The following is a 13,019-nucleotide window of genomic DNA, read 5'->3' as shown; positions in this document are numbered from 1 at the left end:
TAAATCTGAATGTAAATCTCACACCCTAGTTCTTTTATAAATGCAGAATAACTTGGAGAAAAAAAAAAAACAAACATCCATTTAAACCAATGTTGGGCAACCGCTGCGCCGTAGAATTTTCTAGGGGCGCCGCGAAAATGTTTGTAAAATATAAAAAATTGCTAGTGTTTTTGAACTTTTGGTTGATTAAAAAGATAATGTTTAAAAAAAATATTTTATGTTGGAAAAACAGATAACGGAACACTTACGGAAATTAAGTCTAAGAAACACGAGAGACTTCAAATGATCGACAAGGAAATGCGCGTCTGTCTTTCAAAAATTGATCCTCGCATCAATCTCATATGTGCTGAAAAACAATCTCAACGTTCACATTAATTAAATTTAAGATTTATTCTTTGATTCCTTTATTAATAAAATGTCTTTCAAACTTGTAAAATTAACTGTTTTTATTGGCAATTGTCAATAGATTGTGTCATCACGACTTTATTTATGGGCAGTCCCTCAGGTGCGCCGCGAAAGAAAATTTCTAGGCTTTAGTGCGCCACAACTCGAAAAAGGTTACCTTTCACGGATTTAAACAATGAGATCAACTCGAGGTAAAAATGGGTGACCTATTGTGAAACTGGCAGAAACAAACACCTGTAGCCTTAGGGGTCCTCTGGGATTGGGATGGCAAAACACCCGTCTAGTTTCCTATTCCCTCAAGGCTCTGCTTACCTTTGGCAAAACGAATGTAAGTGATGCATTTTACATCTTCGGGCATGTGTCTGCCACTATATGATATACACTCACATGACCCCAAGATTTAATTTATTCAATAAATTATATTTAATTTCGTCTCCTCAAAAAGAGCAGCACTAGGCACTCAATAGTCTCATTAGAATTTAGCAATTTATAGTCCAGGAAATCATTACTTCATACATTAGATGGATGGTATAATAGAAATCTCAATTAATATATTATACAGCACCTTTGTGGTCTGATAAGATGCCGGCACATCACGTACAAACCTTTTGCCATCACCCAGGCCTAAAGCTTAAAAGAGCTCATAAAAACGCTCCACTGGCTTTGCTTCTTAATTCAATATGAGGGAGAGGAGTAATTAAATTTTTTCTCTGGCTCAGGATGCTGTACTGATGGCTTCTTTTCTGCTTACTGCTGTCGCTGCAGACGGACAGGGCTGATTGACTCATCAGCTCACAGCCAGTCACTTCAGCAAATTACCTTGGAGTCTGAGCCCAGGCACGAATCAAATGTGGTAGAATGAATTTCTCTCTCATGCCAGCAGCTTTGATTAAAGCACACAAGAGTCACCAGAGGGTCCACGGCAGCAGCACTCCCCAGGGTGCTTGCTACCTGTCGACACCTGTTCGAATATGTCACACTTGCCGCTCCAGTGGGAAACCACAAGAAGACACTTTAATAGTCTGATATTACTAGAGCAGTGTTTTCCAACCTTTGTGGTGTCACAACCCAGAGTTTCACATACAAGTGTGTGTGTGTCACCCACCTTCCCCCTTGGGGTTGTCCCACTTGGCGTATTAACATGACCACCACACACAGTGTCACAGCATTAAATGTAACAACTGCTACTGTCAATACATTTCTACTTTGGTGAATTACACACAATCTTCATGGTGGGGGGCATTCGTCCCACAGGTTGGGAAATGCTATACTACTGCTTAGGGCAGCAACATGAGCATACATAACACGTATCTCTTGGAGTGGGGGAATGGCAGGTGAAATCTTCATGGTGGTGTTAGAAAATGCAGCAATGAGGTGGGGCCTTGCAGGTGATATTTTTGCTTTCGTTTGTCTTACAGTCAAACTAAAAAGTATGTGAACCCTTTGGAATTATCTGGTTTACTGCATGAATTGGTCATCTGAGTCACAGGTACTGATGTACACAATGACGCACAAAAAATTCTACTCTTTCATGTCTTTATTTTACAAACGCATTCAACGTTCACAGTGGTAGTGGAAAAAGTAAGTGAACCTTGGAGTTTGATAACTGGCTGACCCTTCTCTGGCAGCAGTGACCTCAACCAGGTGCTTCCTGTAACTGCAGATCAGACCTGCACATCGTGCGAGGGGAATTTTAGCCCATTCTTCCCTGCAGAACTGCCTTAACTCATCCATATTCTTTGGTTGTCTTCTGTGTATGGCTCTCTTCAAGTCATTCCACATCATCTCAGTAGGACTGAGGTCTGGGTTCTGACTGGGCCACTCCAAAAGGCGCAGTTTGTTCTTCTAAAGTCATTGTGCTGTGGATTTGCTGTGATGTTTGGGCTCAATGTCCTGTTGCATCACCCAGCCTCTTCTGAGCTTAAGTTGACGGACAGACGCCCTCACGTTATTTGTTGATAAACTTGTGAATTCATTTTCCCTTCAATGATGGCAGGCTGTCCAGGCCCTGATGCAGCAAAGCAGGCCCAAATCCTGATGTTCCCTCCACCATACTTTAGTGTAGGGAGGATGTTTTGATGTTGATATACGGTGCCCTTTTTTACGCCAAATGAAGTTCTGCTTGTTCCTCCCAAATAGTTACATTTTGGTTTCATCGCTCCACAAAACATTTTCCCAATACTGTTGTGGAGTGGGGCAGCACGGTGGGTAGCGCTGCTGTCTCGCAGTTAGGAGACGCGAGTTCGCTTCCCGGTTCCTCCCTGCGTGGAGTTTGTTCTCCCAGTGTCTGCATGGGTTTCCTCCAGGGGAGTCTAAAGACATGCAGGTTAGGTGCATTGGCGATTCTAAAATTGTCCCAAGTGTGTGCTTGGTGTATGAGTGAGTGTGTGTGTGCGCCCTGCCTGGGGTTTGTTTCCTGCCTTGCGCCCTGTGTTGGCTGGGATTGGCTCCAGCAGACCCCTGTGACCCTGTAGTTAGGATATAGTGGGTTGGATGATGGATGGATGGATGTTGTGGAGTGTCCAAGTGCTCTTTCGCAAACTTCAGGCATTCAGCAATGTTCTTTTTTGATAGCAGTGGTGTCCTGCCATGGACTCCTTTCTTGTTCAATGTTTTGTATATAGTTGACTCTTAAACAGAGATGTTAGCCAGTTCTAATAACTTCTTCAAGTCCTTTGCGGTCACTCTAGGGTTCTTCTTTACCTCATTGCTGACTTTGCGTTGTGCTCTTGGGGTCATCTTGGCAGGGCGCCCGCTTCTAGGCAGAGTAGCCACAATACCAAATGGTCTCCATTTATAGACAACTTGCCTAACAGTAGACTGATGAATATCTCAAATCTCTGAGATGACTTTGTTACCCTTTCCAGCCTCATGTAGATAAACAATTCTCCATCGTAGCTCTTCAGACAGCTCTTTTGTGCGAGGCATGATTCCCATCTGGATATGCTTCTGGTCAAAAGCTCAAACTTTATAGTGTTTTTGATCAATCAAAGTAATTCTGGGCCACACCTCTGAACTCGTTTCATTAAATGGACTCCAGGTGTGCGAAATTCTGACTGCAATGAGCTTTTTAAAAAGTCATTAGCTTAGGGTTCACTTACTTTACCAACCTTCAGTTTCACAGTTTGAACGATTTATTCAATATGATCAAAAATTCTCTGAAAATCTGTGTATCTTTGTTTATAGGAGACTGTGTTTGTTCATTATTGTGACTTGACATGAAGATACTACCATGTTTTATATTTGAATTAGACATAAATCACATATTTTTTACTTTGACTATATATAGTTTTAGGTCAGATTTTTACATTAAAAATTAGGCTAATTAAAGAGGAAAAAAAGCTGAGGGTACTAAAGGGGTAGAAGGGTAAAATCAGATTAAAGGAAAATGTTATCCATTTCCTTCACCGGAATACAAGTTCCCTAAAGAAGCTCATAAAGGATAACTGAAAGATCTCCTACCCTAATCCCTATGACCAAGAAGCAAAATATTTAGAAAATGATTACAGACCAGTGACACTGACATCTGTAATGATGAAGGCATTTGATTGTCCGATTCTTCAGTATACCACATCTGGCACAAATTCTCTCCTTGGGATACTACAGTTTGCTTAGATGTCGAACAGGTCGATTAAGGATGTAGTGTAGCATTTAGACTCCCCAGCTACTTATGCCAGGTTTTATTTGTGTTAAATGCAAAACTAAAAAACTCACAATCATACCTTGGGTAATTTCTCAGCATGAACTTGGGACGGTGCCAAATGTCTCTGAATGTCTGACGTTCTAAGGGGCAGATGACAGTCAGCAAAGTTGAGCAAATATTGTCCAGTGGCTCTGACCCTGAGCACAAGGTCCACTATGGGGTATGTTCTGTCTCCTCTCCTCTTTCTTTTCCAGACTCCACCAATGACTGCATCTCAAGCAAACCCCACTTTCCTACTTAAACATGGTGTCACTATCAACAGTTTAAACTGGGATGAAAACATCATATCTGTTATCAGCACACCAACGATTTTTCTCCATCCACTTAAAATGTTTAATGTGTCCCATTCAGTGCTGGTACTTTCACTGTTAGTATCCTCTCTTTCTCCATTACTCTCTAGTAAGACACTGCATCTGGTCACTCAAAACAAACCATAGCGGGTCACTGGTCAGCAAAAAGGATTGTGAGCCTGTAACACTACCACACTCACCTGGGTATCCAGCTATTTTATTTGTTATCGTCACAGAAAAGGTACTGGTCACTAAAAGCAAGAACACTGCCGTCACTCTGGTTAAGCCCAGTCTGATTATGTCTATCTCTTCATCATCACCAAAATTATTTGTACTATATAAAGACTAACATGATATATTTATTATGTTAATATCTGAGTGGAATTCTACATTATGAAATGGTTTTAAATATGTGTGCAATATGTTATTATTTTCTATGACTGTATATAACAAGTGCTTCTTAAACTGTGGGTCCTGACGCATTTAACTAATTTAAATCTAACTGGGAAAAGAAAATCTGAACACATTTCTCCAGTTTTGATGTCACTACACTGGTTGCCTGTGTCATTCAGGTTTGACTTTAAAATACTGCTTATGGTTTATAAAGCCTTAAATAATCTCGCTCCATCTTATACATCGGAATGTCTGACACCTTATATTCCAAATCGTAACCTTAGATCCTCAAATGAGTGTCTCCTTATAATTCCAAAAGCAAAACTTAAAAGAAGTGGTGAGGCGGCCTTCTGCTGTTATGCACCCAAAAATCTGGAATAGCCTGCCAATAGGAATTTGCCAGGCTAATACAGTAGAGCACTTTAAAACACTGCTGAAAACACATTACTTTAACATGGCCTTTTTATAACTTCACTTTAACTTAATACTGACACTCTGTATGTTCAATTCTTCATAATAATTATTCACAGTGGCTCCAAAATCCATACTGACCCCTACTCTCTCTTCTGTTTCTTTTTCCGGTTTCTTTGTGGTGGCGGCCTGCGCCACCACCACCTACTCAAAGCATCATGATGCACCAACATTGATGGACTGAAAGCCAGAAGTCTACGTGACCATCATCATCAGGTTCTTCCATGAAAACCCTAAATACAAAGAGGACTGTTTGACTTATGTTAGGTAGATTGGCGAGAGGGGACTGGGCGGTCTCTTGGTCTGGAACCCCTACAGATTTTATTTTTTTTCTCCAGCCTTTGGAGTTTTTTTGTTTTTTCTGTCCACCCTGGCCATCGGACCTTACTCTTATTCTATGTTAATTAATGTTGACTTATGTTTATCTTTTATTGTGTCTTCTATTTCTCTATTCATTTTGTAAAGCACTTTGAGCTACATTTTTTTGTATGAATATGTGCTATATAAATAAATGTTGATTGATTGATTGATTTTGGTTCTCAAGTTTGGTCTCCACGAGTTGTGAAATCACAAGGGGAAAAGGGTCGCTGATGGTTTGTGGAATGCCTTAAGTCAACATCATTGCTCTGCTATGACCACTGTCTGAAATTCTCACAGGGAACCAACCTCCCTTTGGACAGCAATCAGCGCCAATTTCTCATGGGGAATTGTGACGCTCCAAGGCGATTGTGGGTCACGAACAAACAAAGAAGGGAAAATTAAGAAAAATAACCATTGGTATATAATGATGGGATGATGTCATGTATTGTACATTGTGCTCTTAAATGTATAGCAGTGCTACTGGGGAGTGAAAACTTTAACTTGCAGCAGTCCCTGCAGGGGCTCTGATTGGTTAGCTGCTGAGGGCGCAAGGGCTGCTGGGGACAAGGAGGCCAGCGCGGGATTTAAAAGGAGGCCAGTTATACGGGGGGAGTGTTTTGTTGTTTTCGTGTCTGGAGTACCCCATCTGTTTCGGTCTTCTCATTCAATTCCTGTGGATTCTTGTTTTGTCTTGGATTATCTCCTATTAACCAACCCACGGCGTACCATACGCCGCATAATCAGGCCAGTTTTTTAATGATTTTTAAGCACAGGGAGAAAATTAACATTTGAAAAATCGGTAATGTAATAAATCAGCAAGAAAAGCAACATTGTAACAATGCACCGAACGAACCAACACACAATTGTCCGTGACTGAAAACTGGCGGACCGCCATCACTCATATGCCCACCTCCAACTCGTCACTTGAGTCGTTGTCGTCTTTGCACAGTCCAGATGCACCTGTGACTCACGTAGACTTTCCGTGTTCCTGCAGGAGCATCTTAGAAGACGCATGTTTGTCGCGGATGCGAATTGCTGTATGTAGCGTGTAAAACAGTTTGCTATGGTGCACGCGGTCGTGCGTCGTAACCGAAAACTCGTTTTTTAAAGACTGCTTACTTCATTGTAACTTGTAAGTTTTTTATAACTTCATTTTAATCTTAATTTAACTTAATCCTGATACTCTATATGTTAAATTTCCTCAAAATAACTATTCATGGTGGCTCTAAAATCGGTACTGACCCCTACTCTCTTTTCTGTTTCTTTTTCCGGTTTTTTGTGGTGGTGGCCTGCGCCACCACCACCTACTCAAAGCTTCATGATGCTCCAACAATGATGGACGGATTAAAAGGCAGAAGTCTACGTGACCATCATCATCACTCAAGCCCTTCCTCTTAATAAAGCATTGTGAGAATCCTAAATCCAAAGAGGACTGTTTCATTTATGTTAGGTAGAATGCCCAGAGGGGACTGGGCGGTCTCATGGTCTGGAATCCCTACAGATTTTATTTTTTCTCCAGCCGTCTGGAGTTTTTGTTTTTCTGTCCCCCCTGGCCATTGAACCTTACTCTTATTCGATGTTAATTAATGTTGATTTATTTTGTTTTATAATTGTGTCTTTCATTTTTCTATTCTTTAATATGTAAAGCACTTTGAGCTACTGTTTGTATGAAAATGTGCTATAGAAATAAATGTTGTTGTTGTTGTTGTTCATTGTGTTTTAACCTCAGTTGTAAAGGATTGTTTTAAGGATCTAATGGGATACCCCTCGCAAACCGTTTTACAAGCTGCATATGGCGATTCACCTCTGGGGTGGGTCCTTCCTGTGTGCGCCATAGGTGTCTTACTTGTTGGCGGCTTAGTGAATCCACGCCCCTTCCGGCGTGCTTTCCATGGGTGTCTTGCCTTAGTGAATTATATATATAGATTCATGTGTATGGACTGTCTGGTGTCTGCCTGCTGCGTGAGGACTGATTTGGACACTGTGTCGACCTTCGAAGAACGGAGCGCTCCTGATCCCATCATTCGTCATCTTCAGGAAATACTGGTAGGACTGTCTTTACATTCACATACAGCGAGCTGGTCTCTGGACTCTCTCTCTCCATCATTTCATACATTGGTTGCCGTTTTTAAGGACTTCATTGCGAGTGTTTTTTGTTAGTTATTGCTGAATTTGCGTTTATTGTATATTGCTGAAAAGGAAACTGGGGTGGGACTGTTTAGTTTGTGTAGCAATATTTCGTTTATTATTGCTTAATACATTCTTCAATTTCTGTTTTATTACCAGTTGTTTTTTTGTCTCTGTGAAGGAATGTGTATAAGTCGGCCCAAGGCTGGGTGCGTTCCTGGGATCCCCACCAAAAAAAAATAAATAAATCGCCGTCATAGGCAGTGTGAATCTTAGCTGGGTTTTTTAGTCCGCTACAAATGTATTTACCTTATTATGTGTATGGATTTAACACCAAGAGAAGATCCTACCAATTTTGTTGCCTAGCAGTAAAGTTAAATTCAATGAATACTCTGCCTTGTGAATATTGATGTCCCGTCCACTGTTGATACCTCCCTTAAAGCTTGTTCTTGCAACCACAGCTGTCATGCATTATGAGATTACCGCATTAAAAATTTGAACCCAGGAAATTTTTAAGGTTTAAATTTGGGAAAACCACCCCCACCAATCCATTTTCTGAACTGCACTGTCAAAGCTTGCCATTGTGCGGCATAGTTCAGAACTCTAAGAAAGCTCACCCTACACAAGACTGACCCAAAGCACACTGCTGCTGAAAGCTTAGACATTCACACTAGAAATTAGGCCAATCACGTAAAGGTAAGGTTCTAATGGGACTGAGGGACATAATTCAGTTAAAGGAAAATGCAGCCTAGTGAAGGAAATGGATAGCAGGCTCCCTGAAGAAGCTCAAAAAGGATAACTGCAGCATCTCCAACCCCAATGAATAATTTAACCAAACACTATTAAAAATTCAAGTTGTGGAGAGTCACAGGGATTAACATACTCCGAGGCCTTCTATGTGCAACATATCCACCCCAAACATGAAGAAAACCAAGTAGTGGTGCCTCACCTGTAGCTGCAGAAATGGAATATTAAAAAATCTGTGCAAATATTTCAAGCCAAAGCCATTCTTCATGGAAGATTCAGCATAGTGAATATAGGATGAACCAAGTGGTCTGCAAAAAAATAAAAAGAAATAATAAGTCGGAACAGAAAATAGAGAGGCTCAGATTAGAACGCATCAAATTTTGCATTTACGTGTACTGGAGAACGGCCATGGTGCTATAGCCCCTTAATCTGAATCACATCCTGTACACTGACTGTGTGGAGTTTGCATGTTCACCCAGTGTTCCTGTTGAACATTCCCCTGATCCCCCGCCCCCACCCACATACTACCGTTTCCTCCCTCATCCCTAAGACGCATTAGTTTCACTGGTGGCTCTAAATTGCTAAATCAGTGTTGAAGTAAATGTGTTCAAACAGACTAACCAGTGTAAGAATGAGAACAGAAACCTTACCAACCAGATCAGATTTAGCAAGGGTTAGGGAAGGGAAATGAACGTTTTGTGGTCTCCGGGTAAGTAATATCCATACTGCAACAATACCTCTATACAGTTTAACTTTTTCCCTTAAATCAAGAACTTAATAAAAGATTCTGAAAGTTAACTTACAGCCTCTTCATTCTGCTACCAAAAGAAATACAAGTGCATCAGACCAGTTTTTGGAAGCTATACTCTAAGACTTCAGTGCTCAATGAAGTTCAGCCTGACCAGAAATTCATAACCTACAGCTTTACCCCTTTCTGTTTAAGATCCTCTTAGATCTTGAAGCTTCAACTATTTTAAGTGTGATTCAGTTGGACTATTGCTCTTAATAGGATCAAACCCTCTTAAGGTTTCAGAAACCTGGCCCTATTAGATCTCTTAGATATTCCACTTTTACTCCTGACCCTCTCATACCAGTATAGCTGCTTCATCTTCCTACGTCTGATTTAATTTAATTAGCACCCTGACCCTGTCAGATCCCCTGTATCCTCCAAATTAACCTCCTTCCATCTGGCCATCTCAAAACTCAGCTCCCTGCAGCTTCCCCTCCTTATGCCAGAACCACCTCACATGTCCCTTCACAGGCTTTGACCCTATTTGATACCAGCGTGCTGCCTCTGTCAGATCCCTTGTAACCTGCTATTTTAGATCCTTCTATCTGATCCAGTCAGAAGCCAATGTATTATCCTCTATCCTCTCTGTTGTTTGCTCCTATCATATGTCTTTATTCTGCAGTATCACATATCATTCTTTCCAGTCATGGTGCTTTATCTCTTTGAACTCAGTTCATGTCACATTGTTGTTTTGTGCCTTGACCTTATTAGGCTCGACTAGGGTTATGTGACTCCTTCATAGCACGAGTCCGCCTGATCCTTTCAGGTCTTGGTATCTTGCAGCTTCATGTTATTCACTTCAATTTGGTCAGGTCAGGTTGGGGAGCATGCACTGGTACCGCATGTTGCTGCACTCACCACACGATAAAACAGCTTGGGATCCTGGTAGGCAAACCCCGAGGGCAGACACGCAGTAAAGTCCCACCCTCCGGAAATGACCAGCCAGGTGTTATGCAAGTGTCCCCTTGGCCTGGTCCAGCCACTCGGGTCCCCAACAATGAGGATCCTGCGAGCCAGATCACCCTCGGGAATCACTCCACATGGCCGTAGTGTCATAAGTGACGTTCCCCCTCAATGCAGGTGATGTGCCTCATTTGGGACTCCATGAGCAACACAAAGTCAAACCAGTTGTACCCAAGGATTCTCCAAAGTGACAACTGTACCAAAGGAGACCAGTCTTTGTCTCAGGTTACTGGATAGCATCCATATCTCGAACCATATAGCAAGATTGGAAGCACCAGGACTCTAAAGACTTGGACCTTCGTCCTTTTTGAGAGATATTGGGAGCCACACACACCCCTTTCCAGCAACCTCATGACTCCCCATGCTCTCCCAATCCATCTACTGACTTCACAGAAAGAGTCACCAGAGACATGAATGTCACTGCAGAGGTAAGTAAACTTCTCAACAAGGTCGACACTCTCTCCGCAGACAGACACACTGCTAATGGCTGTGCTCACTCTCGAAAGCCCCGATCAGAGGCTCTATTGACCACAAAGACTTGAAGTTTGATGAGACCAATGTATCTTCTATCTAAATGCATATGCTGCTTTATGTCATTGGAACCCTAACATACTCAAACCTCCAGAATGGCCAGTTTCACCTCCATAAGACAATCCCATTAACATAATTATACCATTAACAAGATTTTATTATTGTCAGGATTTGTTCATGTTAGTCAACAAAATCCACTCTAGATTTGACTATCATCTTTTTACGCTCACAGAGTTCAGTATGTAGTCACTGGCATCTAGTGTGCTCTGATGCTCCTCATTTCACTATTACGAAGCTTTATCTAATTACACAGTTATCCTTAATTTGATCTGATTTCCGTGTGGTGAACACAGTTTCCTAAATCTTTTTCAATTTGATTTGAACCTCATCAATTCCCACACGAGTTCCTTAGTCCTAATATGGTTTGATGTCTCCAATTACAATCTTTCAGATTTATTTGAAGAAGTCAGGATCAGAATCACAAAGTTATCCACATTTCATTCCTGCATTTTGATTAGGTCTTATCCTATTATCTTACTGCCCTCACCTCTCCTTGTCTAGATCTATCGGGCTGCTTTAGGCCAGTGAGATTCTTTTGGACTGTGGTAACATGCAGGCTTATCTCACCAAGTTTGACACAGTTATCCTCAGATAGTACAAATCATAGGTCCCGGCCACACTACGTTTTCATTTAAAAACACAATCACTTTCTGTTTTCGCCTCTTGCCCGCACAACCCCAGCATTTTAAATCCCTGAAAACGGAGACTTCTGAAACCATATACAGTGGTGTGAAAAACTATTTGCCTCCTTCCTGATTTCTTATTCTTTTGCATGTTTGTCACACAAAATGTTTCTGATCATCAAACGCATTTAACCATTAGTCAAATATAACACAAGTAAACACAAAATGTAGTTTTTAAATGATGGTTTTTATTATTTTGGGAGAAAAAAAATCTAAACCTACATGGCCCTGTGTGAAAAAGGAATTGCCCCCTTGTTAAAAAATCACCTAACTGTGGTGTATCACACCTGAGTTCAATTTCCGTAGCCACCCCCAGGCCTGATTACTGCCACACCTGTTTCAATCAAGAAATCACTTCAATAGGAGCTGCCTGACACAGAGAAGTAGACCAAAAGCACCTCAAAAGCTAGACATCATGCCAAGATCCAAAGAAATTCAGGAACAAATGAGAACAGAAGTAATTGAGATCTATCAGTCTGGTAAAGGTTATAAAGCCATTTCTAAAGCTTTGGGACTCCAGCGAACCACAGTGAGAGCCATTATCCACAAATGGCAAAAACATGGAACAGTGGTGAACCTTCCCAGGAGTGGCCGGCCGACCAAAATTACCCCAAGAGCGCAGAGATGACTCATCCGAGAGGTCACAAAGACCCCAGGACAACGTCTAAAGAACTGCAGGCCTCACTTGCCTCAATTAAGGTCAGTGTTCACGACTCCACCATAAGAAAGAGACTGGGCAAAACGGCCTGCATGGCAGATTTCCAAGACGCAAACCACTGTTAAGCAAAAAGAACATTAGGGCTCGTCTCAATTTTGCTAAGAAACATCTCAATGATTGCCAAGACTTTTGGGAAAATACCTTGTGGACTGATGAGACAAAAGTTGAACTTTTTGGAAGGCAAATGTCCGTTACATCTGGCGTAAAAGGAACACAGCATTTCAGAAAAGAACATCATACCAACAGTAAAATATGGTGGTGGTAGTGTGATGGTCTGGGCTTGTTTTGCTGCTTCAGGACCTGGAAGGCTTGCTGTGATAGATGGAACCATGAATTCTACTGTCTACCAAAAATCCTGAAGGAGAATGTCCGGCCATCTGTTCGTCAACTCAAGCTGAAGCGATCTTGGGTGCTGCAACAGGACAATGACCCAAAACACAGCAGCAAATCCACCTCTGAATGGCTGAAGAAAAACAAAATGAAGACTTTGGAGTGGCCTAGTCAATTCTGCAAAGATGAGTGGGCCAAAATTCCTCCAGAGCGCTGTAAAAGACTCATTGCAAGTTATCGCAGACGCTTGATTGCAGTTATTGCTGCTAAGGGTGGCCCAACCAGTTATTAGGTTCAGGGGGCAATTACTTTTTCACACAGGGCCATGTAGGTTTGGATTTTTTCCCCTAAATAATAAAACCATCATTTTAAAACTGCATTTTGTGTTTACTTGTGTTATATTTGACTAATGGTTAAATGTGTTTGATGATCAGAAACATTTTGTGTG

General features: G+C 41.5%; 1 protein-coding gene across 4 annotated transcripts in view; it reads right to left on the bottom strand.

Annotated features, from left to right (window-relative positions):
• Positions 1-13,019, bottom strand: part of LOC120536074 (rab-like protein 6) — a 126,241-nt gene that overhangs the window by 55,439 nt on the left and 57,783 nt on the right. For all 4 annotated transcript variants that reach the window (XM_039764426.1, XM_039764425.1, XM_039764427.1 and 1 more), the window contains one exon: positions 8,699-8,804. In XM_039764426.1, the coding sequence (XP_039620360.1) occupies positions 8,699-8,804 (106 nt within the window). The remainder of the gene's footprint in view (positions 1-8,698; positions 8,805-13,019) is intronic.

Source organism: Polypterus senegalus, chromosome 9 (assembly GCF_016835505.1).
Source record: "Polypterus senegalus isolate Bchr_013 chromosome 9, ASM1683550v1, whole genome shotgun sequence".
Taxonomy (NCBI): domain Eukaryota; kingdom Metazoa; phylum Chordata; class Cladistia; order Polypteriformes; family Polypteridae; genus Polypterus; species Polypterus senegalus.
This window is presented reverse-complemented; position numbering and strand designations above follow the sequence as displayed.